Source organism: Chelonoidis abingdonii, chromosome 9, assembly GCF_003597395.2.
Source record: "Chelonoidis abingdonii isolate Lonesome George chromosome 9, CheloAbing_2.0, whole genome shotgun sequence".
NCBI lineage: Eukaryota > Metazoa > Chordata > Testudines > Testudinidae > Chelonoidis > Chelonoidis abingdonii.
Genome location: NC_133777.1, coordinates 36,244,976 through 36,271,943, shown reverse-complemented (window position 1 = coordinate 36,271,943; position 26,968 = coordinate 36,244,976). Strand labels below are relative to the sequence as shown.

Here is a 26,968-nt window from a genome sequence, read left to right as displayed (position 1 = left end):
TTTGGGTCAGACTAGGCCAGGACTGGCTGGTTCCAAATGTGACTCTGCCGGGGGGTGACGAGAGAGAACAAGCCCATCTTGGCCAGCCTGTAGTAATTGACTGCCTAGGTGTCTGCTTGGCAGCTAATTGACTAATGAGCACCTGGGCTTGATAAAAAGATGCTGTAGCTCAACTAAGGGAGGGTGCTCCTTGAGAGACAGACTACCCCAGCCACTGGGACTTGCCTGTCTGGTACACAGCATACTACCCTGAGGAGCTACTGAATGTGGGAGAGGAAGCTGAACTGAAGGAGGAGCTGGGACTTGAGGGTCTGAAAAAGAGGTGCTTAGACTCTGTCTGGGAGTTCATAAATCAGAGCCCCACAAAAGGGGGTCTCTGCTTGAAGTACTTGGGTCTGAATAAGTCACTGAGGGAGGTTGGGAAAATGCAACTTCAAGGTCATCATGGGGTGGCTGTGAGGGTGGTGTCCCATTGCCGGCCTCCTGCAGCTCTGCCTGTCTGAGGCTGTGGCTACACTAGGGAGGCTCTTCCTGCATAGCACTGGAGTGTAGATGGAGCCTGCACTGACAGAAGGGCTATCCTGTGGGGTAGGAACCTCCCTGAGCAACAATAGCTAATTCAACAGAAGCATTCTTCCCTTGCCATAGCTGTGCCTAAGCTGGGGGTCAGGCTGACATGGGGGGGCAGGTGATGTAGCTATGCTGTCATAATTTGTCATTGTAGACTAGACCTGAGTCTGCAGGCAGCCTGAAACAATAGCTCTGAGAGAGTGCTGAGCTGTTCCTGTTCATCCCAATGGGGTGTTCACCCTGAGGCCTCATGCTGGTAGCCCTATTAACTCTTTTAGTGCTTAACAGGAATCCCCAGCTATTCTTGGAGTGTGAGTGGAGCTGTGAGCAGGCACTGCAGATGGTGAGTCACCTGGTCCTGGAGGCTCTGTTACAGGATCTGAGAAAACAGCTGCTTAACTTAGTTTCAAGCCCCATTAACAAGTGGTGTTTTATTTCAACAGAGGTGGCAAGCATCACTTCACAGCCCAGAAATAGCCAGGCACTTGCACCTTCCCAGCTGCAGGGCCCAGAGTGGAGGGAGTGCCTCTGCTTTCTGCCAGATCCAGCTGCTGCTGCTGCTTGGGCTACATCCCTTTACTATTCCCCTCCCTTCAAGCCTCTCACCCCAGGACTCTGCCACAGCCTGTGTCTCCAATCCCCTTTGTTCCCACTCCCCAGCTCATTTCCTTAGCTCCACCAGTGCCCCCTGGTGAGGGAGAAGAGACAGGACTTCTCTGGGGTGACTAATGAGCATTGGTTACTGGTTCTGCAGGACACAGACAGACCTTGTGGCTCTCACAGTAATTACCCCACACAGCTGGGGTCTGGCCTGGAACAAGTTGCTTACTACACTGCATGGCTCACCAGCCCCCATCCTGTCCCATTCCTGGCTGTGGGCCTCTCTAACTCAGCATGCCTAGTGCCACCTTTCACCCTGCTTCTGCAGCATCTATTCTAGTCAAAACAAAATCCATTGTTCTCTAACCGCTCCATGCCCAGGGCTTCGTGTGTTTAACTGTGTTCAGGGCAGAGAGCTTGTGTGTCTGTGTCCTGGACAGCACTGAGCAAACAGCAGGCCATCTACAAATTCTAATTATGTGTAATGATGTCTTGGGCTTCTATTCTACTTGCTGCATATGGGGCTCAATCAGAGCCTGGCTTGGCCTTGGCTACTTAAAGAGACAGATGCACTAACGAACAACACCCACATAGCACTTATTGGCAGAGGAGCTCAAGGGCAGAGGGATATAATCAATCCCCCTTCCACCAGTGAGCAAACCGAAGCACAGAGCATAAAGTGATAGGCCCAAGGCCACTCAGTGGCAGAGTGGGGCCTAGAACCTGCTCTTCCTGATTTGTAGCCTATTGTGTCAGCTGCTGGATCACCCATGGTCAGGCCGTAGGAATAGCCCCACTGCATAGAGAGGGTCGGTCACTCAGTGACTTCTTGCACCCTCAGCTGCAAGGCCATCCATCCCCATTCCCTGAGGGCTTCCTTGCAGCTGGCCTTGGAAACATGATCACCATCCCTTTACAGGGAGGAGCCAGGACTAAACAGAGGGTGATGCCCTCCGCTAAATCTTCTGCTAGGACTGGAAATGCAACCTCCCATGCCTGCTGAGTAGACAGCCAAGCCCACTTGCGATAGTGGCAGGACAAGGCATGTGCGCTTGTGTCTCATTGAACATCCAGGCGTGACAGGCGGCAATGATTAGCCTGTGTGGAGCTAATCTCTGCCTTGGGCCAGCCTAGAGACCTGTAATCCCCAGATAGGGGATTATCTCACATGAGAGCAACGCTGCGAAGAGCAAGGAGAGGAGAGAAATATCTTCAGTGCCTGGGCTGTTCCTGTGGGGATCTTGGCCTGATCCCAACAGGGATTCTATGGATGCAACTGCAGCAGCACCTTCACCTGCCAGTGAGATCCATTAAACCGCAGAACCATCAGTGTGTAGGACACATCCTGTGCAGGACAAACCCCCAGGGAATATGCTGTCAGGAGCAACCCAACGCACCAGATAATCCCTGGTCTGGAGCCTTGTTGCCCTCCATTTCACCAAGCATCACAGTGGCAGCCTGGGTCCTCTTCAAACTTAATCTCTCTGGCCGTCCTGTGGAAAGGACTTAACTACAGGCTGCAGCATGGCTGCAGAGCTGGGATGGCAGCATAGATGCCGCTGGGGGACTAGCGCAGGGAAGGAGCCAAAAGCGGATCCACTTCAGCTCCATTAAACGCGGTCAAGTCCCCAGTGATGGGGCCAGAATGGTAATGGGCTAAAGGGGGGTTAAATAAGAGGGAGTGTAAGGACAACTAGTACAACTCCAGCCCAGGCCAGTAGCAGGTGAAGTCCATTTACAGCCAACAGCTGATCCTGGCCTTGGTGGTGGCTTTACACCAGGGCTGGGAGGACCCATGTCCAGGTCAGAGGTTGCACCATTAGCCCCCTTGCTAGCAGTCCCCAAAAGGAAGGGCCACAACCGCGACTGGCCGTGGAAATGGAAGGCCCAAGGCATGGCAGAGTGGCAGCTCGTGTTGAGGCAGCCTATGCTATGACTAATTTGAGGCTGCGAGGCTGAAGATCTGCCTGTCGCCTGCGTTTTACTGGAATTAAACACGTAGGGGAAATGAACCGCATGAGGCCTCTAGAAAGGCACCAGGAGTGACAGCATAGGTGCTGACTTACTCAAATCCTGCAGGGTGCTTGACCTCTCTCCCCCTTCCCTGCTCTGCCCCAGACCCTGCCCCTACTCCACCTTTCCATCCCTGCTCCTCCCTCCCAGCGCCTCCTGCATGACACTGAATAGTTGATGATGGTGGGTGGCAGGGAGGGAGAGGAGCTGATCAGCGGCACTGCCGGGCGGAAGAGAGGCACTTAGGGGGAGTAATTGATGGGTAGGGCTGCCAGTGGAAGGGAAGCACTGAGGGGCAGGAATTGATGGGTGGGGCTGCCAGTGGAAGGGAGGTACTGTGGAGGAGCTGGCTGCTGCTGGGTGCTGAACACTCACTTTTTTTTTTCCATAGGTGCTCCAGCCCCAGAGCACCCATGGATTTGGTGCCTCTGAGTGAGAAAGCGTGGGAAAAGAGAAACGAAAGATAGGAGCCAACAGGTGACATTCGCTGAGAACAATAATTTAGGCCACCCCCTCCCTACAGGGAAGATCCTGGGCTCCTAAGCCCTTCAGAGCACAGGCCATGTTAGCTATCACAACTCCATGGAAGCGGGCCGTCCTCTCCTCCCCAGGCTCACAGCATCCAAGCTGGTCAGTTTACCGTGTAATCTGAGTCCGAGGGGCAGCAACCATCCAGGTAAAAGTGTCTGGCCCAGGATGCAGCTAGAGTTGCTAACTCTGAAGGAAGCTATTCCGAGAGACTTTTTTCCAACATGACGTAATGTCATTTTCTTAAAATATCCTATTAAAATCTCCCAGCTTGCTTTCAATAATCATTGGGAGATCTCTGCCAATTCCAGGAGACTCCAGGCCAGTCCTGGAGGATTGGCAACTCTAGGTGCAGCAAGGATCAGAGGCAGGCCTGAACCACAATGTTCAGCCCCAGATCACACAAAGGTGCTGGGATCCACATGTCCTTATGATCTGCCCTCGCTTAGGAAGCACCTGCCTCCTTCTAGAGTGATGCCGTCCCCTGTCCTACGCAAACAGCCACCTGGGTGTTTATTCCTGGGCAGGACTGTCATCACAAACGGTGACTCACGGCGATCAAGGTGCCAAAAAATAGGATTTACACTAAAGGAATGAATCCCCCAGCTTCCTGAGCTGGGCTGAGCCCTGCAGTGGGGTCTTGGCAGGGTAGCGGACGGGGGGACCGGCTGCAGCAGATCGAAGCCTGGGTCTGGCGAAAGACATGCGGGCGGAACATGAGACCGGCTGTACATAAGGTACAGTCGAAGCCCCAAGGTTCTGTTGTTGTTTTTACAAATAAGGCAGAAATCTCCCAGGAGATGAGGCGATGCGGGGTGAGCACATGCACCCAGCCCAACGGCACCGCGACAGCTGTAAATAATGCAGCGGGGGAAGGGGGTGAGGAAGAGACTCATAATTACCATGCTGTCAAAAGCAAACAGAGCTAATGGGGCCGACCGCAGAGCTGGGCTGCTCCAAGATGCCTATCGATATCAGGGGCTCTGAGCATCCTTAATAGCACTGGGGACGGAGCAAGCTGGGGAGTAAACAACACCCAGTCAATAACGCTGCTTCCCAGGGAGTCTGGACTGCAGGTGGGGACTAGGAGAGAAGGGCATGGATACAGACCCCCACAAGAGCTCTGTTCACAGGGTCCTCCCATCCCTGTTAATGCTTAGGAGGAAGACACACAAAGGAGCAAGCCTAACAGCAAATAGTACCCAGGAAGAGCAGGGTGGGGCTGGCACACAGAGCAGGGCATCGCTCAACACACAGCTGGCGCTGTCTGTAATGACTAGGGTGACCAGACTGCAAGAATAAAATATTCAAAAACTGGCTAGGTGATCCGGGGGGCAGCCAGGTCACAGCCCCCACTGAGTCAAGGAGGTGCACAGTCATAGAAGTGTGGGTTGGGGGTACATACCCAGACTTTGCCCCACCAACAAATGACAGGTAAATCGAGGTCATGGCCGCCAGTGCAGCCCCAGTGCAGTCCACTGCAAGCCGACCACCACATTGATGGGTTGGTTGGGGTGTGCGATGCCCCGGCTTGGCCCACTTTGAAAGGGCGGCGCGGTCTCAGGGGTTGGAGGATTAAGGGGTTGGTGACAGCAGGAATTTGGGGTGCTGACTACCGGAAGGCGCAAGAGTCCTGTGGCACCTTATCTTAACAGACGTTTTGGAATCATGAGCGTTCGGTGGAGGGTATTCACCCACGAAAGCTCATGATCCAAAACGTCTGTTAGTCTATAAGGTGCCACAGGATTCTCTGCTGCTTTTACAGATTCAGACTAACACGGCTACCCCTCTGATACTTGACTCCGGAAGGGAGTTTGGGTGTAAGAGGGGGCTCAGGGCTAGGTTTTGGGGAGTGGGAGATGGGGCGGGCTCCGGGTGAGGCTTAACTCAGGTGGCTTCCTAGAAGTGGTGACAGCTCCCTCTGGGACCTAGGTGGAAGTGCAGCCAGGTGGGCACCGCCCCTGCAGCTCCCATTGGCCACAGTTCCTTGCCAATGGGAGCTGCGGAGCAGGTGCTCATGGCAGGGGCAGCACGCAGAGCCCCCTGGCTGTCGCTGTGCCTAGGACCCACAGAGAGCTGTCAACACTTCTGGGGAGCTGCGCCAAGCCAGGTAGGGAGCCTGCCAGCCCTGCACCAACCGAAGACCTGACAAGCAACCCTACAATATCGGGACAAATGGTGTCCTGATCGTACATCGGTCAGGACATGGGACAAAGAGTTAAATATCGGGACAGTCCCAATTTTATCAGGACATCTGGTCACCCTAGTGCAAGGAAGCCTGAAACCCAGCTTAACCAGCCACTGGGGAATCTCCAGGTGGCCTAGAGCTGGGGTAGTAGCAAGGGGTGTGAGCCTGAGGCTGCTCTGACTAATGCCAGGAACCGGACTGATCTCCATGTAGCCCCAGAATCCAGAGTCACAAAGGAAGGACCCTACAGTTCCTAAGCCATATTGAGTGCAGCTGTACTGCAGTTTGGAATTGGGCCCTTCACTGGGCTTGGTTTACTGGGTAGAGCAGGGAACTCTGAATTCTTGGCTCTGCTGGACGACGTTTGCCAGGTCACGCCTCTGCTCGGTGCCTCAGTTTCCCCATCTGTACTCTGGGGATAACGATACCAACTCTCCTTGCAGACAGGGTCGCCCAGAGGATTCAGGGAGCCTGGAGCAAAGCAGGGGAGCTGTGGCGTTGGTACTCACCTGGTGGCGGTCCGGGTTTTTGGTGGCATTTCGGCAGCAGGGGGCCCTTCAATCGCTCCACGTCTTCAGCAGCACTGAAGGGCCCCACCACCACCGAAATGCCAGCTGAAGACCTGGACCGCCGCTAGGCAGGGCTCACAGGGCCCCTGTGGGGCCGGGGCCTGGGGCAAATTGCCCCACTTACACCCCCCCCAGGCAGCCCTGCTTGCAGAAGGCTAAAAGAGTAAGTGCCTATAGCACATGGAGACCCTCAGAGGAAAGTCAGGTCCTGTCTGGCTGTGACCTGGGGGAGGCTGGTTTGCCAGCCTAGGACTGGCTGCCCTGCTTTCCCATTCAGCCTGCACTGTTCGAACGCTGTCTGGCTTGGCTGCTCCCTGCTTCCCTTCCAGGGCCAGCTCCAGGCCCCAGCATGCCAAGCGCGTGCTTGGGGCAGCATGCCGCGGGGGGCGCTCTGCCAGTTGCCGGGAGGGCGGCAGGTGGCTCCGTTGGACCTCCCGCAGGCATGCCTGCGGAGGGTCCGCTGGTCCCGCAGCTCCAGTGGAACATCTGCAGGCACGCCTGCGGGAGGTCCACCGAAGCCGCGGGACCAGCGGACCCTCCGCAGGGATGCCTGCGGGAGGTCCACCAGAGCCGCAGGACTGGAGAGCGGCAGAGCGCCCCCCATGGCGTGCCGCCGTGCTCAGGGCTGCGAAATAGCGAGAGCCGGCCCTGTTCCCTTCCATCTGCCTGTTGAAATTTAAAGCATTGCCAGGTATGGGAGGTGGTCCCAGTGCCAACCTGGAATAATCAGTCATTACATTCTGGGAAGGGAGCCAGCCCAGGCTTGCTGACTCCATGCTCAGCTGCTCTGTTCTCCCAGCCTCTTCCATCTTCACCTGCTTCAAAGAAGCTGTAACTTCTCTGACAAGACTTGCCACTCTCCCAGGGGCCTAGGGAGGATGCTAGGTGCAAGGAATGTGCAGTGAGCCACTTATAGCTCTGCCAATCTTGGGAAAATACCCTGGGCTGCAGGCTCAAAGGATTATATGGGATGGGCACAAGGCCCTCCTTGCAGTGAAACCAAGGGGTGCGCAGAGGAAGATGGGGGCTGTTTGGGAAGGCAGCTGTTGGCTGAGCAGGGAGGGCTGGTATACTGGATCACTTGGCAAGTTGACTGAGCGGGATGCTGGGATACAGAGAACAGGATAGGGGCTTCCTGCTTAAGGTGTGATGGGCCCACCACTATTGGGCGAGCTGGCACCTGTGCCCTTTACCGCAAAGAAGCCACTAAGCTCTCAGTGTCTAGGCAGGATTATTGTGTGCTGACAACGCATGGAGTGCTAAAGGATAGTGGGCACACGAGGGCAAGAGGCCCTGGGCACCCCTAGCCCTAACAGCTTGGTCTGGTGGATACTGCAGGGAACTGTTCTGTGCAGGTTCTTATACTGCACTCATTGCCATAGTATCTGGGAGACAGGATGCCTGGGTTCTATTCCTGGCTCAGCCCCTGACCTGCTATGTGAGCTCAGACAGGTCCCATTCCCCAGTCTGTGCCTCTAGGGTGCAAGGACCAGATCCTGTGTTGTACATCACAGCAGGTGTGGAACAGGGCAGGGCTGTGTGTCACCTTTATGCCTTCCTAATTCAGGACTGCTCTGTTGGCCGGATGCAAGTTAGAGCAGCCTGGATGCTGCGCTAGAGAATGGCAGCTGCCTTCTCCAACCAGTTCCCAACACGCCCTGGCCCTGCCCTTCCACCTACCCGATCGGATAAGCAGTGGGGATGAATGGATTGATAGATGACATAGGGTTGGGCTATACCTGGAACCAGCTAGAGCGAATGGCCCAGGATAGAGGACTCTGGAGATCTGTGGTTGGCGGCCCATATCCCGATTGGGGTGACGGGCATGAGTGAGTGAGTGAGTGATAGGGTTGCCTATATTTTCTCTGTCCTGTAGGAATTCTCTGGAGGGCATTCTAGATCTTTTCATACAGGAGCCTTAGTGGGGGGCCAGGATCTTGCCCAGCTACACTGAACACATGCATGGGAGGATGATTGATGAAAGGCTGAGAGATGCTCAGGACTCCTTGGTGGAAGGGGCAGCCATGGGGATTTTCAAAAGCCCCCGATTGTGATTAATTTCACACATACCTCCCCAAGAATGAAAGCCTCCTCCACATCTTGGCTCCACCACCCAACCTAGGATGACCAGACATCTGTCCTGATTTTGAGGAGGTTGTCCCGCGTCCCGACCAGAGTACGGTCGGGGCGCCATTTGTCCCGATATTTTGTTTCCTGATCTTCAGCGGCAATTTGGCAGAGAGTCCTTCAGTCGCAAACGGTCTTTGGTGGTATTTCAGCAGCGGGTAATAAATCTTGCTGCCAAAGACAGAAGCATCCGCCGTTGAAATACCACCAAAGACCATCCGCGACTGACGGGCTCTCCGTCAAATCGCTGCCGAACTCCCAGACAGGTGAGTGTAAAAACAATAAGTGCCCTCCCTGTGACAGTCCCGATATTTTCCCCTTAACGTCTGGTCACCCTAGCCCAACCCCAGGGAGCCTCACGGTCTGCTGGCCCTGGCACACACAGAGCAGGCATGGTATGCAAGTAGATACACCTCCTTCCTATGCCACCAGAGCCCTGGCGGGCACGGAGGCCTGTACATCCCTCCCCACAAGCACACACCCGGCTCGCATGATCGGAGCAGAGGGGATGGGGCTGCAGGCAGGCAGGTTCATGTACCAATGAGCAGCTGGCAAGTCTAATTTTAGGCCTCGTGACCTTGAGGAAAGTGGCGCCTGTTCTGCTGAATGTGGTGGTGTGGCAGATGAGGTGGTGAGAAGCGCTGGCTGCTGAGACTCTGAGATAAGACTGAAAATAGCTAAGCCCAGCTCAGCTCCCCCAGGGGTTCCTTGCTGCCTGCTAGGGACCAACGCCTCACCAGGCCCCTCCCATGGCCCAATTCCTCTGTGCATACCTCATGGGCTGCAACGCTGGGCTCCAAGCCTGGAGCCTTGGCCTGCTCTGAGCAGCCAGGCCAGGGAAGGGGAAGAATCTATCCTAACCCAGAGGCAGGGCCACTCCACAGGCCCCTGTGTGACCCACAAATCCTCCCTGTGCTGGTAGTGGGGATGGAAAGATTTCTCAACTCGGCCATGTCTGTTTTTGCACAGCTCTGTCCCCCCCTCCACACACACACACACACACACCCCTCTGTGTAGCTGAGCCACACTCGTGCCCCCTGCCAAGGGACCCTGCTGGACTGCCTAGATCTTCCCCTGAGCACACTGCCTGCAGTGATGCTCCATCAAAATTAGGGGGAAGTGGGACCAAGCACCATTATTCTGCCTAGCTGACCCTTTTCCAATGTTGGAACCAGCTGGTTGTAGCCGGCACTGAGTGTGAATCTCCAGGCAGGGCTGAGCATCTCAGCATGGAGCCACTGGAGAAGGGCAGACATTTATTTGCATCCCCTGCTGTCTAAAGAGCCCAACAGATCCTTTGACAGTGGTGCCCCTGGGGAGCTTTCAGAAACTCTCCATCAGCTTTTGGGGCCCAGCGGACGCGCCAGGGCGAGCAGCATGAAGATGGCTGTAATTGCCTGCTGGAGCAAGGACGCTGGACCCCAGGCTGCAGCGGACAGCGCGTGACCCTTCCACTCGCCTGCATCACAGAGCTCAGCATTTCTCCTGACGCCTCATCAGAAACAAGCAAACAGCCCAGACTCAGCCCTGTCACTGCTGTTCCCTTTCCTGCATGGGCTGGCAGGGAGCTGGCCACCCTCAGCTTAGCCCCATTGAGCCCCAGCACCGGAGTCAAGTGACCAGCATGAGATGTATTACTGGCATGCAGCGATGATCTCCCAGACTCAGATCTCCCAGGCCCAGGGCTTGTCATGGTGGTGAAAGGTGCTGGGTTGATAGGCAGGGGGCTCCAGCTCAGGAGTGAGGAGCATTGGCAGAGTGGAGGGTGGGGAGGGCAGGCCTGGAGTAGCCAGGGGCTGTGGGTCAGGATTGAGGGGCACTGGCAGAGCGGGGCGTGGATGAGGGAAAGTGCTGATGCCTGCCAGTGCCAATAGCTCCCCAACATTATGGGCACAAAGTCTCCTTCTTAGTCAGGCGGGGGGAGGGGTGTTGGGGGGAATGACAGCCAAGAGTCTGAGGAAATGGAGCAGCAAAGTGATGAAAATAAAGGGATGCAGCCCCCCACCCCATGCAGACTGGAGAGGGGCCAATGTCACGTGAAGGACTCAGAAAGACTGGAGCTGCACATATCTCCCCCCTCCGCCAGGTAGAAGTGAGCCCTTGGTTCAGTGACTGTCCCCTCCACAGACCGGTGTGGGGAGGAGCAGGTATGCTGGGGCCGGGGAGTTAAGGGGAAACGGCAGGCTGTAGGCCAGCTCCCATGGCGGGGGGAGGGAAGGATGCCCCCACCCCACATACACCTGGTCCTGCTCAGCTCCTGCCAGCCAGTGAGTCCTGCTGCCTGGGAGAAGCAGCTTGGGGAAGGCATATGCCTGCATTCGCACCTTGCATCCCCGCCATCTGGTTCACTAATTTGGGGGCTAGGGAGCTGGGGCACATGGCTTAGCTGCCAGTTGGGCGGGAGGAAACAATTCCCAAAGCAGCAGAGTGGAAAGTACAAGGGAGGAGAGCGCCAGATCCTCCGGGAAACGGATACCCCCAAGCCCAGTGCCTGCTCACAGGGAGCCCCACCCCCACTCCCTAGCCTGTGACTAGCTCTCTGCAAGGCCAGGAAGCCATGGGAGTTCACCACACACCTAACCCGGGTCTGTCTGGAGCAGCCTCACTCATTCTGAGTTAACAGCAGTGTCAAAGAAAGCAGAACCAGGTTCTGGCCAGAAAGCCAGGTATGCGCTTACTTTCCATCCCTGCACTCCCCATTTATCACCTCCTTAACACAAACGGGGCCCGATTCTGATCTCATTGCCACAGAAATCAACCCAGAGTAACTCCTCTGATTGCAATGTGGGCAGGGGATCTGACTATGCCCCATGGGGTGGCAAAGCAACTGGAGATGGAAAGGGAAAGCTGTGGGCGGTGACCCTTGGCAGGGGAGAGAAAGGTAACCCTAGGGAGGGGAAGGATCTGGGGTAGTGCTTTGGAGGGGATGCAGCTCAGGAGTGGGGAATGGGACTTGGGGGATCAGGGGCCAGACTTCCTGCCTGACCTTGGCCACGTCGCTTAGGACTCAGTCACACTGGCGTAGATTGGGAGAAGCTCTGGGGAGGTTAATTGCATTCCATTGGCTGGAGAGAAGCACAGCCCCAGTCTCTGAGGGCCACAGGTCCCCAGTGTAAAATGGGAAAAACAGCCCCTCTTTTCTGCCCCCTCCGTTTGGCTTGTCTGTTGAGATTGTAAGGGCAGAGCAGGGACTCTGTTGCAGCCCCAAACACAGTGCGGCCCTGATCTCAGCTGGAGCCCCCTGGGCACTGCTGGAATCTGACAATGACAATGAACAGCAGCCATCATCCAGCAGTGCAATCTCTGTCCTGGGGGGGGGGAGCAGAGGGGATACAATCTACAGCTAATTCACTCCAGACCCCCCCCCCCAAAGCTGTGGCCAGCCCACTCCAGATCCTGAGCAGTGGGCCCAGCATGCACCCTGTGGCAAAGCTGGGTGGGGCCTGGAGCTGCCCAAGGAGAGGGGTTACTCCATTTGCTGTAGCTTTGCTATGTACCTGTGCCAGGGAGGGTGTGGGGGGCGGTGTGCTGGCTCCATCAGGGGCTGTGCAGTCTTTCTGATGGCTCAGCCTTGTGCATGCTGGGTGCCCAGGGCCTGGGGGGCTGGGGCCAGGGCCTGAGCTTCCAGGTCCCACACTGAAGTCAATGTGCACTGTGGGCACTCAGCACCTCTGAAAACCAGGGATCTCGCATAGGCACTGAAAATTGGTGCCTCAGTAATTAGAGGCCACCTGTGAACATGCAGTGGCACCCGCAGGATAACACCTCTCTGCCCAACATCTCTGTCGCCCGCTGATTGGGCCCCACAGCACAAGGGCTGATGGGCAGGTCATCTGTAAGCCCTAACAACACGAGTAGGCAATGAATCTGGCAGGATCTTATTCCTCCTCCCATCCACAGAGCAGTACAGTGTCAGCTAACCCTGCTTCCCTCTGTCCCCTGAGCACTGTTTGGCCAGGAGCAGCCCTCTCCCTGGGCTGCCCTGCCCTGCTCCTCCAGTCTGGCATGAATCTCGGGGCCCTGCCTGTAGGGGGAGCTGTTTCCTGGGCTGGGGAATTTCCCATGGCGGTATTGACATGGGCCAGGTTATACTCTCGGGTCCAGCTGTGTGCGCTGAAGGATCCCCACTCCCTAGCACACAGAGGGACCCCTTGCACAGAGTGGGGCCTGCTGGAGCACAGCGCCTGCAGGCATGGAACCGAGGTCCTGACACCAACCCCCTGCAGAGGCAGGATGCTAATTGCTACCCATAATCCAGCTTTGTTTCCATTCTGCTGCTTGGTGCTTTATCTTCACCACCTTGAGCTGGGCTCTCCGCCCCTCTCCCCTGTTACGGAGGTCAAGGCCTGCTCAGCCCTTAGATGGGAGACCTCAGAGGAAAGTCTAGGGGCATCAGAAGGGTTGCGGATTCCTGCCCCTGAATCAGTACTGATCCTATACCTATGGGGCTTTGTGGGTAGGATGGGAAACTCCAGCCTCAGTCACATGCAGTGGTTAAGAGTCCCACGGTGCTTTTCACAAGGGAAGAGAGGGTTAACCTAGCCCAGATCTAATTGGGACTGATTACACTCTGCCTCCCTAAAAGCCTGGTGCAAATGATTATGGTCTCTCCACTTCTTGTCCTAGCTGGCTATGCTCTGTGAAACAGCTGCTGCTGCATCCCAGCCTGGAGGAGGCTGCATTTCCCCCATCTCCTACCAAGCTGCACCTGCCACCAGGTAAATCCACAGTAAGCAACCACCATACTTGGAGAAACCAAGGCTGGAGCTGTCTGGAATACACTTAGCCTGGCAGATAACATGCAACCGCAGTACCCTGGGAAACACATCCTGACTTCTGCTATGTCAGCAAGCCAGCACCACAGACCTAGACATTCCCTCAGTAACCTCCCGGCCCTGTCTGAGGCCAGGACCTTCCAGGACAGCCATGGCAGGCTGGAGAGTGGCATAGGGGCTGAGCAGACAATGCCATCTGCATCGCTGGCAGAGGGGACAGTGCTGAAGCCAGGCTGCAGCGCAGAGGAGCAGAGTTTCGTGGCACAGCCCAGTGGGCACTGCTTTGCAGGAGTTGCCCCCAGGCAAAAGGCACATCCTAAAGGGGGTGGCAAGTGACTATAGGCTTCAGTGTGGAGGAAGGGTGAGGCTGGGGGAACACTGGGTTGGATCTAATCAACAAGCGGGCACAGTCACCCCTGCAAAGTTTCCTTGCGAGACTGCTGGGACCTGCATGGAGGAGAAGGGGCTGGCCAGAGGTCAGAGCCCTTCCCCTACTTTCAGGTCTGTCTGCCTGGGCACTGCGAATGGCAGGAGGAGAAGCTGATACAGTCCTGAGTTGAGGAAGGTGTTGGCTCAGGCCCTCTGAATACCCAGGTGCCACTTTGCCAGAGATGCCCCAGGATCAGGCCCTGAACAGGGATCACTGTCCCAGCCTTGGGAAGACATTGACACGCACAAGAAAGGTGACACTCACTGCATTAGATAAATTCCACATAGGACCAGCATAGTTTGCCACACCCAGAGCTGGGCTCCTGTTCCAACATCTGACCCTATGCATGGCAAGGAGATGCATAGATAGACACACGGGCACTAAGACAGAGATGTACCTGTCCACAAACACACTCCCGCATGCCTGAATGTGAGTGCTCCCCAGATGTACACATGTGCACCCCCAGACAGCCTGGGAAGGGCACACCCAGAGAGAGACACACCCACCCAGGCAGTTCTGTACAAACAGCCTGGATGTGCACACACACAGAGATGTTCACACACATGAACTCCGATATGCCCTTGCACAGACCTGTGTGTACACATACACACCTCTCCCTTCTCTCCCGTATGCTGCAGATTCCCCTGTTCCAGCTGGAAAGATGCCCAGGTCCCAGCTGCTCGAAGCCACATCCTGAGGGAAGATGGGGCACTTGCTTGAGAGAAACTTTTGACGAAGTGAGGTTTATGGGCCTGTTCCTGGGCAACACCCTGTGAGCTGGCCTTGCTGCGCCCAGGGCACTCACGCATCCCCTCCCTAGATCAGCTGGGCAGTTCCATTGGCTTTCCCCACATGTAGGCCCACACCCCTCCTTCGGAGAATGCCCAGGAGCCCTTCCCTGCCCAAGCTCTGAGTGACTCATGGCTCCAGCCCGGTCGCTGGCCCTGGGTGCGGGGGAGGGAGGGAGGGAGAGCAGGCAGTATTGAACTGACCTGTTCAGTTGCAAGGGCTGTAGCTCCTCTTTCTGGAAGCAAACGAAGCAGAAGGTATCCATTTCCTTGCTCCCACAGCCAGTGCACCACAGTGGGGGCAGTTCCAGGCTTGGGCACGCCGCATAGGTGTTGGCATCCTCTTGTTCCTCACCAGTCTGCCCGGAGGCCAGTGAAGCCAGAGTCAGCAGGTCCTGGGTCTCCTGGACCATTTTCCAGGAAGCGTCATTGTGTGCTTTGTCTCCCAAATTACCCGTCACTCCTTCTGACAGGGAGAGGTCGCGGCTCCTCCTGCCTCGTGCCCTCTGAAGTGATCCTGTGCCCTCGGCCTGTCTGACTGGGAGCGCACTGGGACAGCACGATCCCACTCAGCCGTTGTGACTCCTATCCCACGCCGTCCTCACTCAGCAGCCAGACAGGACCCTGCACTCTCGCTCCCATTGATGGCCATCTTTGAGGCCACTGCTGTCGCACTCTCACTGTGGGGCAAGATGGGGCTGTCCCCTCAGAAGGACTCCCTTCTCAGGCAGCTGGGGAAGGACAAGGAGGGCCCAGTCTGTAGCATGAGGTGGAAGAACCTGAGCTGAGGAGTTTGGGTAGGATGCACCAGCACAGAGACCCCACAGCATCCCGCTGCTCCTCAAAGGCGAAAGTGTGAGAGCATGGCCACCCATCTCCAGGGACCGGTGCTGGATCTCATTCTGTGGCTGGATCAGTGGAGCTGCTGTCGCTGGTCCAGCATGGAGGGTGCCGGTGCTCAAAGGCAGATCCTCCGTGCCCAGCACTCAGCCTCAGCTGGACTTTGCAGCACGATCTGCCCTTGGGAAAGTTTCCCCTTCCCTCCGATCTCCTCATCAGCCAGCATCAGCCATGGCTCTCTGTGGCTCCGTGGGTCGGGAGGGGAGCAGTGTGCGTGGGGGAGTGGAACTCCTTGGCAGCGTTTGGAGCCAGGGCTGGGGGAGCAGCCCAGGCCGGCGGGCACACACGAGCTCGCACAAAGAAAAGTTCTGGACCTGCCGAGACACAGCTCTGCGGGGCTTGTCTGGATGACAGAGCAGCCAGCTCGCTCTGACAGATAAACCAGTGTGCGGGTATTAATAGCTCCAGATTCATGCGGAAAGTTTAACTCCTTAGCTGCCAGCCCCAGCCCTTGCTCACACAGGAGATGCTGCGCTGAGCAGCTACAGCACAGGCTATTCCCCTTTGGCTTGACTTTGGGTGGTCAGGGCTGTCCCACATCACAGGCTCACGGCATTCACACAACTTCCTTCCCAACACAGCCCACCTACGACACACTATCACCCACCCGGCCACCTCCTGTTCATCCAGCCAGCTGGATGGCTCTAGTTCTCCCCTCCCCATGCTGTCTAGATCCCATATAGAGTTTAAACCTGCTGCCTATTAATTTAATCAGGTGACCCCTAGTTCTTGTATTATGAGAAGGGGAAAATAACATTTTCCTATTCACTTTCTTCTCACTACTCATGTTTTTATAGATCTCTATCATAACCCCCTTTAGTCATCTCTTTTCTAAGTTAAACAGTTCCAGTCTTTTTACCTCTCCTCATATGGAAGCTGTTCCATACCCCTAATCATTTTTTTGCCCTTTTTTTTTTTGAGCCAGAATGACCAGAACTGCATGCAGTAATCAGGCTGTGGGCGTACCAGGTGTTACAAAATTGTCAGTTTTATTATCTATCCCTTTCCTAATGCTTGCTAACATTCTGTTCCCTTTTTTGACTGCTGCTGCACATTGAGTGGATGTTTTCAGAGAAATATCCACAATGACTCCAAGATCCCTTTCTTCCATGGTAAGAGCTAATTTAGAGCCCATCATTTTATATGTGTAGTTGGGATTATTTTTTTCAATGTGCGCTACTTCGTACTTATCAACACTGAATTTCATCTGCCATTTTGTATCCCAGTCACCCAGTTTTGCGAGTTCCCTTTATAACTCTTCATAGTCAGCTTTGGACTTAACTATCCAGAGTAACTTTGTGACATCTGCAAATTTGGCCACCTCATTGTTCACCCCCTTTTCCAAATCATTTATGAATATGTTGCACAGCACTGGTCCCAGTACAGGTGCTTGGGATGCCCACTATTTACCTCTCTCCCTGGTGAAAACTAACCATTTATTCCTACCATTTGTTTCCTATCTTTTAACCAGTTACTGATCCAGGAGAAGACCTTCCCTCTAATCCCAGGACAGCTTACTTTGCTTAAGAGCCTTTGGTGAGGGACCTTGTCAAAGGTTTTCTAACAGTCCAAGTACGCTATATTCACTGGATCCCCCTTGTCCATATGCTTGCTGACTCCCTCAAAGAATTCTAATAGATTGGTGAGGCATGATTTCTCTTTACAAAAGCAATGTTGACTTTTCCCCAATATGTTGTGTTTATCTGTGTGTCTGATAATTCTGTTTTTTGCTATAATTTGAACCAATTTGCCTGGTACTGAAGTTTGGCTAACCAGTCTGTAATTGCCAAAATCGCCTCTGGAGCTTTTAGAAAGAAATCAGCATTACACTAATTATCTATCCATCAATCTATGCTGATTCCTGCTACACACTGCACCCATCACCCTAGTGTCTGAGCAGCAGTTCACATTTGTTTCCATGCCAGAGGTTGAACCTACCATCAACATTCACTGCTGCAGTGTTCTAAAGCAAACCCCATGGACAACTGTCATTTTCTATATGTTTGTACAGCGCCCAGCACAATGGAGCCTTGACCTGGCTGGTGTCCAGGTACCACTGCAATATAAAATCAGCATCAGCATCATAGTACCATGACATAGCCATTGTTTCTGATGAAAGCGGAATAGAGCCGGGGTTAGAGTGTTCAGTACCCACTTGAGAACACTAGAGGGGTCCTTACAGTGAAATCAGCATAGAGGCTGGAAAATTCCTGCTTGGCCCTCCAGGCCACTTGCTTACTTCAGTCCAAACACTCTGTGCCAGCCACTCCACAGTCTTGTAATTTAAACATCTATATCTCAGGTAGGCCCTACAATAACAGTAGATTAATTAAATGGAGGCTTGGAGTTTGCTGTGCAAATATGGCAGTGAATTAGCAATTCTTCGTGAGGTTAAGCAGAAGCAGGCTATAAATAGCAGCACCCATGTGCCTCCACACTGCCAGCCTCCGGGATGGGGCTGGCGGGGCATGAGGTTCCATTCAAAATTTACGCTGCCACTGGTAACGCTGCCACTGGTACTTGATCTCTATAGGTGCTCTCATGATCTGGGTGTCTCCTGCACAGATCCTCCACTGGGCCACCTGCAGTCTCAGGTACAGAGATTACAGCTGATGTGGGGGGCATGGGGTTGAGCCCTGGGCTATGCTGAGGGGATGTTTGGCAGTATGGACAGCGTGGATCCTGGCTTTAGCATGGGGGACGCCTTCCTGTTTTGGGACTCGTCAGCTTTACCCAAACATGCCAGTCACAGGGAGTGTTCCCTCCCAGCCAGTCCCACGCAGACGTGCCTGTCAGCCTAACCCTCCACGTGGCCTGGCTGTGGACAGGGCAGCTCTGTGGCACTACTCTGAGTCTGCCAGGGTGTAATGTCAGAAGCCACTTCCAACAGATTTTGCTGCCAGTAGCAGTTACTGATGTCTACGGAGGTTCTTTTTGCTGCCCTGTCCCAGTTTGCTACCTCTCACTTTTGTCATCCTCTGATCCAGTGGTAGCAAAGACTCAGCTAAGGAATTCTTTTAAATATTCCGGATGTGTGACACATAGTTTTTTGGGGGTGTATGGGAAATATTTTCTCCTGTAGCACCTCAGTATGTTGTACCAGGTAGGGAAGAGCTGCCATAGTTAGGCATGGGGATGCCCTGTCCCTTTAATAACGCAGCCCTGGGGAGAGGGTGCTAAGATGTACTGTCCTGTGGGGGGTGGGGGGGAAAAAAAGCCCCTCTGCGCCTCCCCCCCAATTTTTGCAAACAGGGCAGGTGACTCATCCCACTGGGGTAACTGTTACCCCTCTGCCCCACCCCCATGCTAGGGTTTTGCCCTTTTTCACCATCTGGAAGCAGCTTACCCCTCAGCTTAACTCTGGCTCCTACCCCCTCTCCCTGATTTTGCCCCTCAGCCCCTCTCCTTCCCCTGCTGCCTACGTCTATTTGTCCCCGCTGTCCCCGGCACAATCAGTTTCCACCCCCTGCTAGACTCTGCCCATCCCACCTCTCGACTTGACCTCTTTGCCCCCTTTTAACCCCTGTGAACAGCAGGCAGCAGTTTTTAATCCCAAGTAAGGGCACAGCGAAAGCAACAGTTTCAGCAGATGTTACTGAGCATGCTGTGTCCATGTGCATGTGCTCAGTATAAGCCAAGCAGCAAATTCTGTATTCTGCTCCCTGCTCCACCTGCCTGATAGCCCCTGGAAGGCGGAGGAGTTGCTCTGGATTTGCATGTCCAGGCACAGAGCCTCTCTCCTATAGCTGAGCCAGCTTGCCTGTTGTGCATGGGGAGCAGCTGCTGAGGGTGTTTCCCTAGCGATCCAGCTGTGGGGCGCACAGGGATCTTTCGCTAGGGTTGCCAACCCTCCTGGTTTGGCCAGCATTCTCCTGGAATCAGGCTCGTTCTCCCAGAGGCTACTGAAGTCAATTTGAGAGATTTTAGGCCGCTAAACATCTGGCGGCACAATGGGGCTAGGGCAGGCTCCCTACCTACCCTGGCTCCAAGCTGCTCCTGGAAGCAGCTGGCACATCTCTGTGGCCCCTAGGCACAAGGGGGTCCAGGAGGTCTCTGCACACTGCTCCTGCCCCAAGCGCTGACTCCACAGTTCCCATTGCTGGGAACGGAGAACCACAGCAATGGGAGCTCCAGGGCTGAGTTACCATCCTGTGCATGGGGAGTGCTGCTGAGGGAGACATGAGGTCTGTAACAGAGCAGAGTCGGGCCATCAGACTGCAGCTGGCAAAGGAAGGCCCCATGCTCCACTATGTGATCCATTTAGTGTGCACGATGCCTGCAATTAGAGAGAGAGTGGTAGTCCTGTCCTAGTAGTGGCTCCTGGGTGGAGCATGCCAAGCAGGTTCCTGGCCCGTCCCTGATGTGGGTGTTGTCATTTCTCCCTGTGAATTATTTAGCATGACTCTGTTTGAAATGCTCTGCCCAAGCAAAGGGAAAAAATCAATAGCTTTTTAATTTACAGTGGCTGGGAGACTCCCAGCGTCGGCTTGCTGAGAACACTCGCCAGGCTGTAGAGTCGGCTGTTCCCCAGAAAGGGAGACGGCCTACAGGAGACAGCTCATGCAAAGCAGGAGGAGGTGTGCTGCCCAGCTTGGGGTTTTGGTCTGGATACAGTCCAGGATGTTTTACCTTCCTCCTCCACCCCTGCCCTCTCTAACTGATTCATAAAGAGTTGGCCACTCATATCAACTTGCCACTGTCCAACCCGGGGATGCAGCGGTGGGCTATGTATGCAGAAACAGTATGTCTAGGGGGAAAAGAATTCGAACTCCTGGATCCTGTCTTCAGGGTATAAACCAGCCTCTAGATATTGGGGATTAGGAGGGAATTTTCCAGGGGCAGGGGGCAGTTATCCTGTAATTGACTCCTGCAGGGTTTCCTGTACCTTCATAGAATCATAGAATATTAGGGTTGGAAGAGACCTCAGGAGTTCTTCTAGTCCAACTGTTACCCAGGGTTCTTTGAACCCAAAGCTCTTGGTAATTTTTACTCTGTGCGAGGTGGTATCAGGAAAAAAATTGGGAGACACGGCTGTCCGACCAATAGATGGCTAGCACAAACAGGACAGCACAAGAGTGCTTTCACTTAAAGCTAAACTTCACTTAGTCTCAAGCACTTACACACATCCGCAACAAGATTAGTAAAACATCCCCAACCCTTGATAATTACCAAAGCTGACTGTGTCTTTTGAGTGACACAGCGGCAGGCTTCCGGTGGCCAAATCTTCCGTCTGCTGGTGGGGACCGCAAGATGTATCCAGAGGGAGAGTCCAAAAAGAGTCCAAAAGAGTCCCCAGATGAGTCCAACTATCTCAAGCTTTTTCCCCTTATTTATACATTAGTAATAGAATGGCATGTCCCTTAAAGAAACCTTGTTAAGCAAGCAGTTTCAAGGTTCAAGCAAGAGGTTCCTTCTGATTATTGATTAACCAGGTGCAGGTTTTTCCAGAGTTTGCAGCCTTGAGACCTCAGTAGACATTCCTGGGGTATATCCTACTCTTTTAAAATGCATGTATCAGCAACTTCAAAACAATTCTTAGGAAGGACACAGAGTCAAGCTGCCCTTTCTGTGGCACCCAAAACTCTCCGCCCCACCTCCTGCCTTGGTCAAGCTGAGACTGTTTAATAGCTTGCCTTTAACAATAAGCCATAGTGGTTTTAGGCACTTTACTGGTTTGCCAAAGTCTCCCTGTACATAGCCCCCTGCTCAAAGCAGGACCGACATCAACTAAATCAGGGATAGGCAACCTATGGCATATGAGCCGAAGTCGGCACGCTAGCTGATATTCAGTAGCACTCACACTGCCCGGGTCCTGGCCACCGGGCTGGGAGGCTCTGCATTTTAATTTAATTTTAAATGAAGCTTCTTAAACATTTTAAAAACCTTATTTACTTTATATACAACAAGAGTTTAGTTATATTTTATAGACTTATAGAAAGAGACCTTCTAAAAACATTAAAATGTATTACTGGCACGCGACACCTTAAATTAGAGTGAATAAATGAAGACTCAGCACACCACTTCTGAAAGGTTGCCGACCCCTGAACTAAATCATCCCAGTCAGGGTTTTGTCAGGCTGGGCCTTAAAAGCCTTTACAGATGGAGATTCCACCACCTACCTGGGTAACCCATTCCAGTGCTTCACCACCCTCCTAGTGAAATAGTGTTTCCTAATATCCAACCTAGACCTCCCCCACTGCAATTTGAGACCACTGCTTCTTGTTCTGTCATCTGCCACCACTGAGAACAGCTGAGCTCCTTCCTTTTTGGAACCTCCCTTCAGGGAGTTGAAGACTGCTATCAAATCCCACCTCACTCTTCTCTTCTGCAGATTAAATAACCTCAGTTCCCTCAGCCTCGCCTCATAAGTCATGTGCCCCAGCCCCCTAATCATTTTCATTGCACTCCGCTGGACTCTCTCCAGTTTGTCCACATCCCTTCTGTAGTGTCAGAACCAAAACTGGATTCAATACTCCAGGTGTAGTCTCACCAGTGCCGAATAGAGAGGAATAATCACTTCTGTCATTCTGCTGGCAGTGTTCCTACTAATACAGCTCAATATGCCATTGACCTGCTTGGCAACAAGGGCACACTGCTGACACATATCCAGCTTCTCGTCCACTGTAACCCCTAGGTCCTTTTCTGCAGAACTACTGCTTAGCCAGTTGGTCCCCAGCCTGTAGCAGTGCATGGGATTCTTCCATCCAAAGTGCAGGACTCTGCACTTGTCCTTGTTGAACCTCATCAGATTTCTTTTGACCCAGTCCTCCAATTTGTCTATGTCACTCTGGACCCTATCCCTACCCTCCAGGGTATCTACCTCTCCGTGCATCTTAGTGTCATCTGTAAACTTGCTGAGGGTGTAATCCATCTCATCATCCAGATCATTAATAAAGATATTGAACAAAATCAGCCCAGGACTGACCCCTGGAGCACTCCCCTTGATACTGGCTGCCAACTAGACATCGAGCCGTTGATCACTATCCGTTGAACCCAACAATCTAGCCAACTTTCTATCCACCTTATAGTCCATTCATCCAATCCATACTTCTTTAACTTGCTGGCAAGAATACTGTGGGAGACTGTATCAAAAGCTTTGCTAAAATCAAGCCATGGTCCCTGTTGCCAGCAACAGGACACTGGACAAGATGGAGCCATCTGATCCAGCCTGGCCTTTCGTATGGGCCTGTGATTCTCCTGTGCCTTGCGCCTTGAGGGTCGGGTGCCTAATGTGTGTCTGTGGTAACATGGGTGCAATGTAGTGCAGAATCTGGCCCCAGAACTTTCCTCATTGTATTGTCCCCAAGAATTGAACTGAGAGACCTGGGCTTTGTTTTTATCAGCAAAGCACCAAGCATACATCAGGCAAGCTGTCAGGCACAGTCCATGAGCATGAGTGCCAATGTCAGGGCAGGCTGCTAAGAGGCAGGGCACAAGCTGTGAGTTCTATACTGTGAGGGCTGTGAGTTCTACAGTGAGATTTCACCAACCAAGTATCCAGGGCCGACTTTAGGAAGTGCGAGGCTCAGTTCGAACAGTTTAGACGGGGCCCTGGCAGGGATGACTTAAAAAAAAACCAAAAAAAGCACGTGGGGCTTGTACTCACCGAGCGGTGCTCCGAGTCTTTGGCGGCAGGTCCTTCACTTGCTCCAGGTCTTCGGCGGCACTGAAGGACCCGCCGCCGAAGTGCCACCGAAGACCCGGAGTGCCACCAGGTGAGTAAAAATTAAAAAAGCACCTCTACCCAGGGAAGGGATTCTCACTGGGCACGGGGCCCTCTTAGGCGTGGGGCCCGATTCAGGGGAATTGGTGAATAGGCCTAAAGCTGGCTTTGCAAGTATCAAGCATAAACTCCTCTGGCACTACAACAGCCTTAACAGGGAGTCAAAGATAGCCCCTTTGGGTACTCCACTCTGCCTTGTCACGTAGGCAAGCCATCCTCTAGATGGGCCCTTACACCAAAAATCACAATATCCAGGTTACTCCCTGTCACTTACTCCACCTTAGATCTCACACCTTAGACACCTATAGCCAATCCTATAATAAACTAGCTAAAGGTTTATTAAGTAGGAAAAGGAAATTAGAGCATTATTTACCAGGTTAAAGCAGGTAAACATATACACACAAATGAGTTATAGTCTTAACTTTCAAAAGATAATAGAGGTTTCTATAATAAGAAAGCTCTGTATGTCCCTTAGGTTGACCCAGGCTAAACACTGGGGATCTCCTCCCAGAATGTGACAATGTCTGCCACCCATAGGCTCCAATTTTTCCTGGCGCCAGTAGGTGCTCATGCCCCCCTGCCCCTGGCCTTGCCCCAACTCCACCCATGCCCAGCCCCTGCCCCACCCCCATTCCAACCCCTTCCCCAAAGTCCCCACCCCAACTCCGCCCTCTCCCTTCCCCTATTGGACTCCTTCCCCAAATCCCCACCCCAGCCCCACCTCTTCCCCAGCGAGCAGCGTTCCCCCTCCTCCTCCTTCACTCCCAGCGCTTGCCACCGCGAAACAGCTGTTTCGCGGTGGCAAGCGCTGGAGCTAGGGGAGAAACAGTGCGCTCAGGGGAGGAAGCAGAGGCAGAGGCAGAGCGGAGGTGGAGGTGAGTTGGGGCGGGGCAGGGAGCTACCAGTGGGTGCAGAGCACCCATCAATTTTTCCTTGTGGGTGCTTCATCCCCGGAGCACCCATGGAGTCGGCACCTATGCTGCCACCGTGCTCTCTGACTAAGGGGGAATGTCCTATCTGCTCTGCACCCAGCCCCTAATTGTGCAGTTCTCTGGCCTCATTCAAACACAGCCCTTCAAAGCTGGGGCTAGGACAGGCTGGGCACTGACACTGCATGTTAGATTGTTGTGTGAACTGCCCATCAGGCATCATGCTGCTCTCCCAGATGGTAGAAAAAGCCATTCCAAGAGACCAGTTAGCTCTTAGCAATGTGGGTAGACATTATGAGATGCACCACAGGGGACTGGTGGAATGAGAAAGCTCTTAAAGAACCATTGGGCCATTGAATTGCCTGCTCCAAATTCACCCTCCTACCCACTGCAACTACACGGGGTCGGGGTGTGTACATTCAATGGTTCAATTCTCTAACTCCACCAAGGACTCCAGAGCTGCACTGCAGAGTCGTGAGAGAGATTGCAGTTCAAAGATTGCATTACTCAGGGCCTCGCCAGGCATTTAGGCCATTTGCTCTGCAGGCGCATATCATAAAACCATTTGCATTATCACTGGGCTGTTCCGTGATCTCTTGTTCTCATCTCACATTTTTAACTCTCCAGCATCAATAAGGGAACTATGAAGCCAGGTGGTAGAACACTGCAGGTCATAGGAAATTCCCATTCGTTGTCCGGTGCAACTGGACCAATGGGGGATGCTAATGGAGAGTATCTGGAACTGGCTGTGCTGGGCATGCAGTGCAGATATGTCCTTAGAGATCAGTGTCTCCTCCCCATCCCTTTTGGGGCAGTTTGTGTCCTCGGCAGAGCATGGGGACTGTGATTGCTCCCCCTTCCAGGTCAGGGACAAGACACAATTGGGTCCATAGACACTATGGAAAACGGCAGGCATCACCCCATGAGCTCCATTTCCACTGGTGTTGGCAAAGGAATCCTGGGTCCCCGCCTCTCTCCCTGCAAGGCAGTTGAGTAGCCCTGGATTTCTCTGGAAGGGGCGTTGATTGATGCCGGGGAGAGAGAGCTGTGGAACGTGCTATCCAGGAGAAGGGAATCCCCATTTCTCCATGTCATAGAAAGCTCCCTAGCAATTAAACCAGATTGTACATTTGTGATGAGGTGCTGCCCTTACAGACCCAGGAGTGAGGAAAGAGAGCTGAAAGGCTAGATGAACAGTGGCAGCAAAGTCTGGGGCACCATCTTCTCCTCAGAAGTCACTGACAGGTGCAAGTCTCACCCTCAGAGCCAGCTCTTGGCACTTGCTTTCTTGCAACAACAGACCAGCCAGGTAACCTGGAGAAAAGCATGTCCTTGAGATAAATTCCCAGCCATGTTTGCCCCAAACCAGAACCAACTGCAGGGGCTACAGGTCAGGACTGACGGGCATCTGCAGAGCTGAGCAGGGACTCTGGGTTAGAAGCGTGGGGGCTCCAGGTTGCAGCAGAGGCTGCCGGCTGTGGATAAGGGGCATTCAGACTTGTATGAAGACTTGCCCAGCACCTGTGTGCTCTAGTGTTGTTGTGAGTATTGTTATTAGTCCACCCATCGCTCCAAAGCTGTGTTCAGTCATGAATCTTAGCTGCAATGTGGGAGCTCAGAGGCCTCCAGGCTTTCTGGGTACGTGAGCCAACCCTCTCAAGGACAGCATGGGCACTTGGGAGCTGGCTGCTCCATTAGCTGCCATGCTGAGGCCTTGATGGCTATTCCATTAGCTGGCTCAGGGCTGGGCGGAAGGGCTGTCATAGTCTTGGCCCCGTTCCATCCCTTGCCTGCCTCTGCATCTGTCCCTCCCCTCCGCCCATATGGTCTCCTCACTGGGAGCCCTTCTCCTGGCTTCCTCTCCTCAGAACACTTCCTAGCAGGGACAGTGCAGGAGCTGCCAAGGCAGGTGAAAGAGGAGCAGGCTGCAAAGTAGCCACCCACATAATGACACCACTGGCCACATGGAAGGATCCCATGAGACCGATGAAGCCCATTGGTCACTGGGCAGAGGCCCCTGCAGTGACATGTGGGAAGGCTGTTGCCATGACAACACCACGTCCCTTATTTTAATGGGCAGCACAATCCCGGAAGGGTGCTCCAAAGCAGCCGTGCCCAGGAGCACAGGTGGCCTGCATGGGGCTGGCTGGTCACGGGACCAGAGCTACTCCTCCTCCTCATTCCTGCAAAGCACAGCCTGTGTGTCTGTGAAAACACTGGGAGCAGTAGAAGGAAGGACCTGGCCTCTGCCAGGAATGGCTGCTCCCTAAGAACAAAGGAAACCGCAACTGGACCCTCCAGCAACCAGGGGAAAGGGACGTCTTGGAGAGGCAGCCATGCACTATGACAAGAGGACAAGAGCCATGAACCAAGTGCCAGGGGAGCACATGCAGGGGAGAGAGGAACAGAGCAGGTGGGAGGCAGAGAGGAAATGAAAGATTTGTCCGAGCTAGCCCCAAGGGGGCATATCTGGGGGGCTCGTCTCAGATGGTCCTGGGGTCCCCACTGTGCCATATTTGGGAGGCTCATGCAGGCTGGCCCCAGGCAGCCCTGGTGCCCTGTATCGGGGGGGGACTTGGCCAGGCAGCCCTGGGGGGTCCCACTTCCCTGTATGTGGGGGGCCTGTCCCAAGGAACCCAGCACCCTATTACTCTTTTGCCCTTCACTTGGGGTGTAAATAAGGTTCAGATTTTGAACAGTGAAGGTAATGAACCATTGGAACAAGTAGATGACCCCAGTGGTCCTTTCTGGACTTCTGCTCTATGAATCCTGCATCGCCGCCAATGCTAGAGCAGCGAGTACCCTGTGGGTGTGAAGTCCCACCAGAT

The 26,968-nt window shown here is 53.9% G+C and overlaps 1 protein-coding gene across 1 annotated transcript in view; it reads right to left on the bottom strand.

The window, feature by feature from the left end:
- The window catches only part of SBK1 (SH3 domain binding kinase 1), an 85,125-nt gene extending 69,263 nt beyond the window's left edge, over positions 1–15,862 (bottom strand). Inside the window, exon 1 of the mRNA XM_032799391.2 lies at positions 14,793–15,862. Within this exon, the coding sequence (XP_032655282.1) occupies positions 14,793–15,001 (209 nt within the window). The 5' untranslated portion in view covers positions 15,002–15,862. The remainder of the gene's footprint in view (positions 1–14,792) is intronic.
- Positions 15,863–26,968: the final 11,106 nt, after the last annotated feature.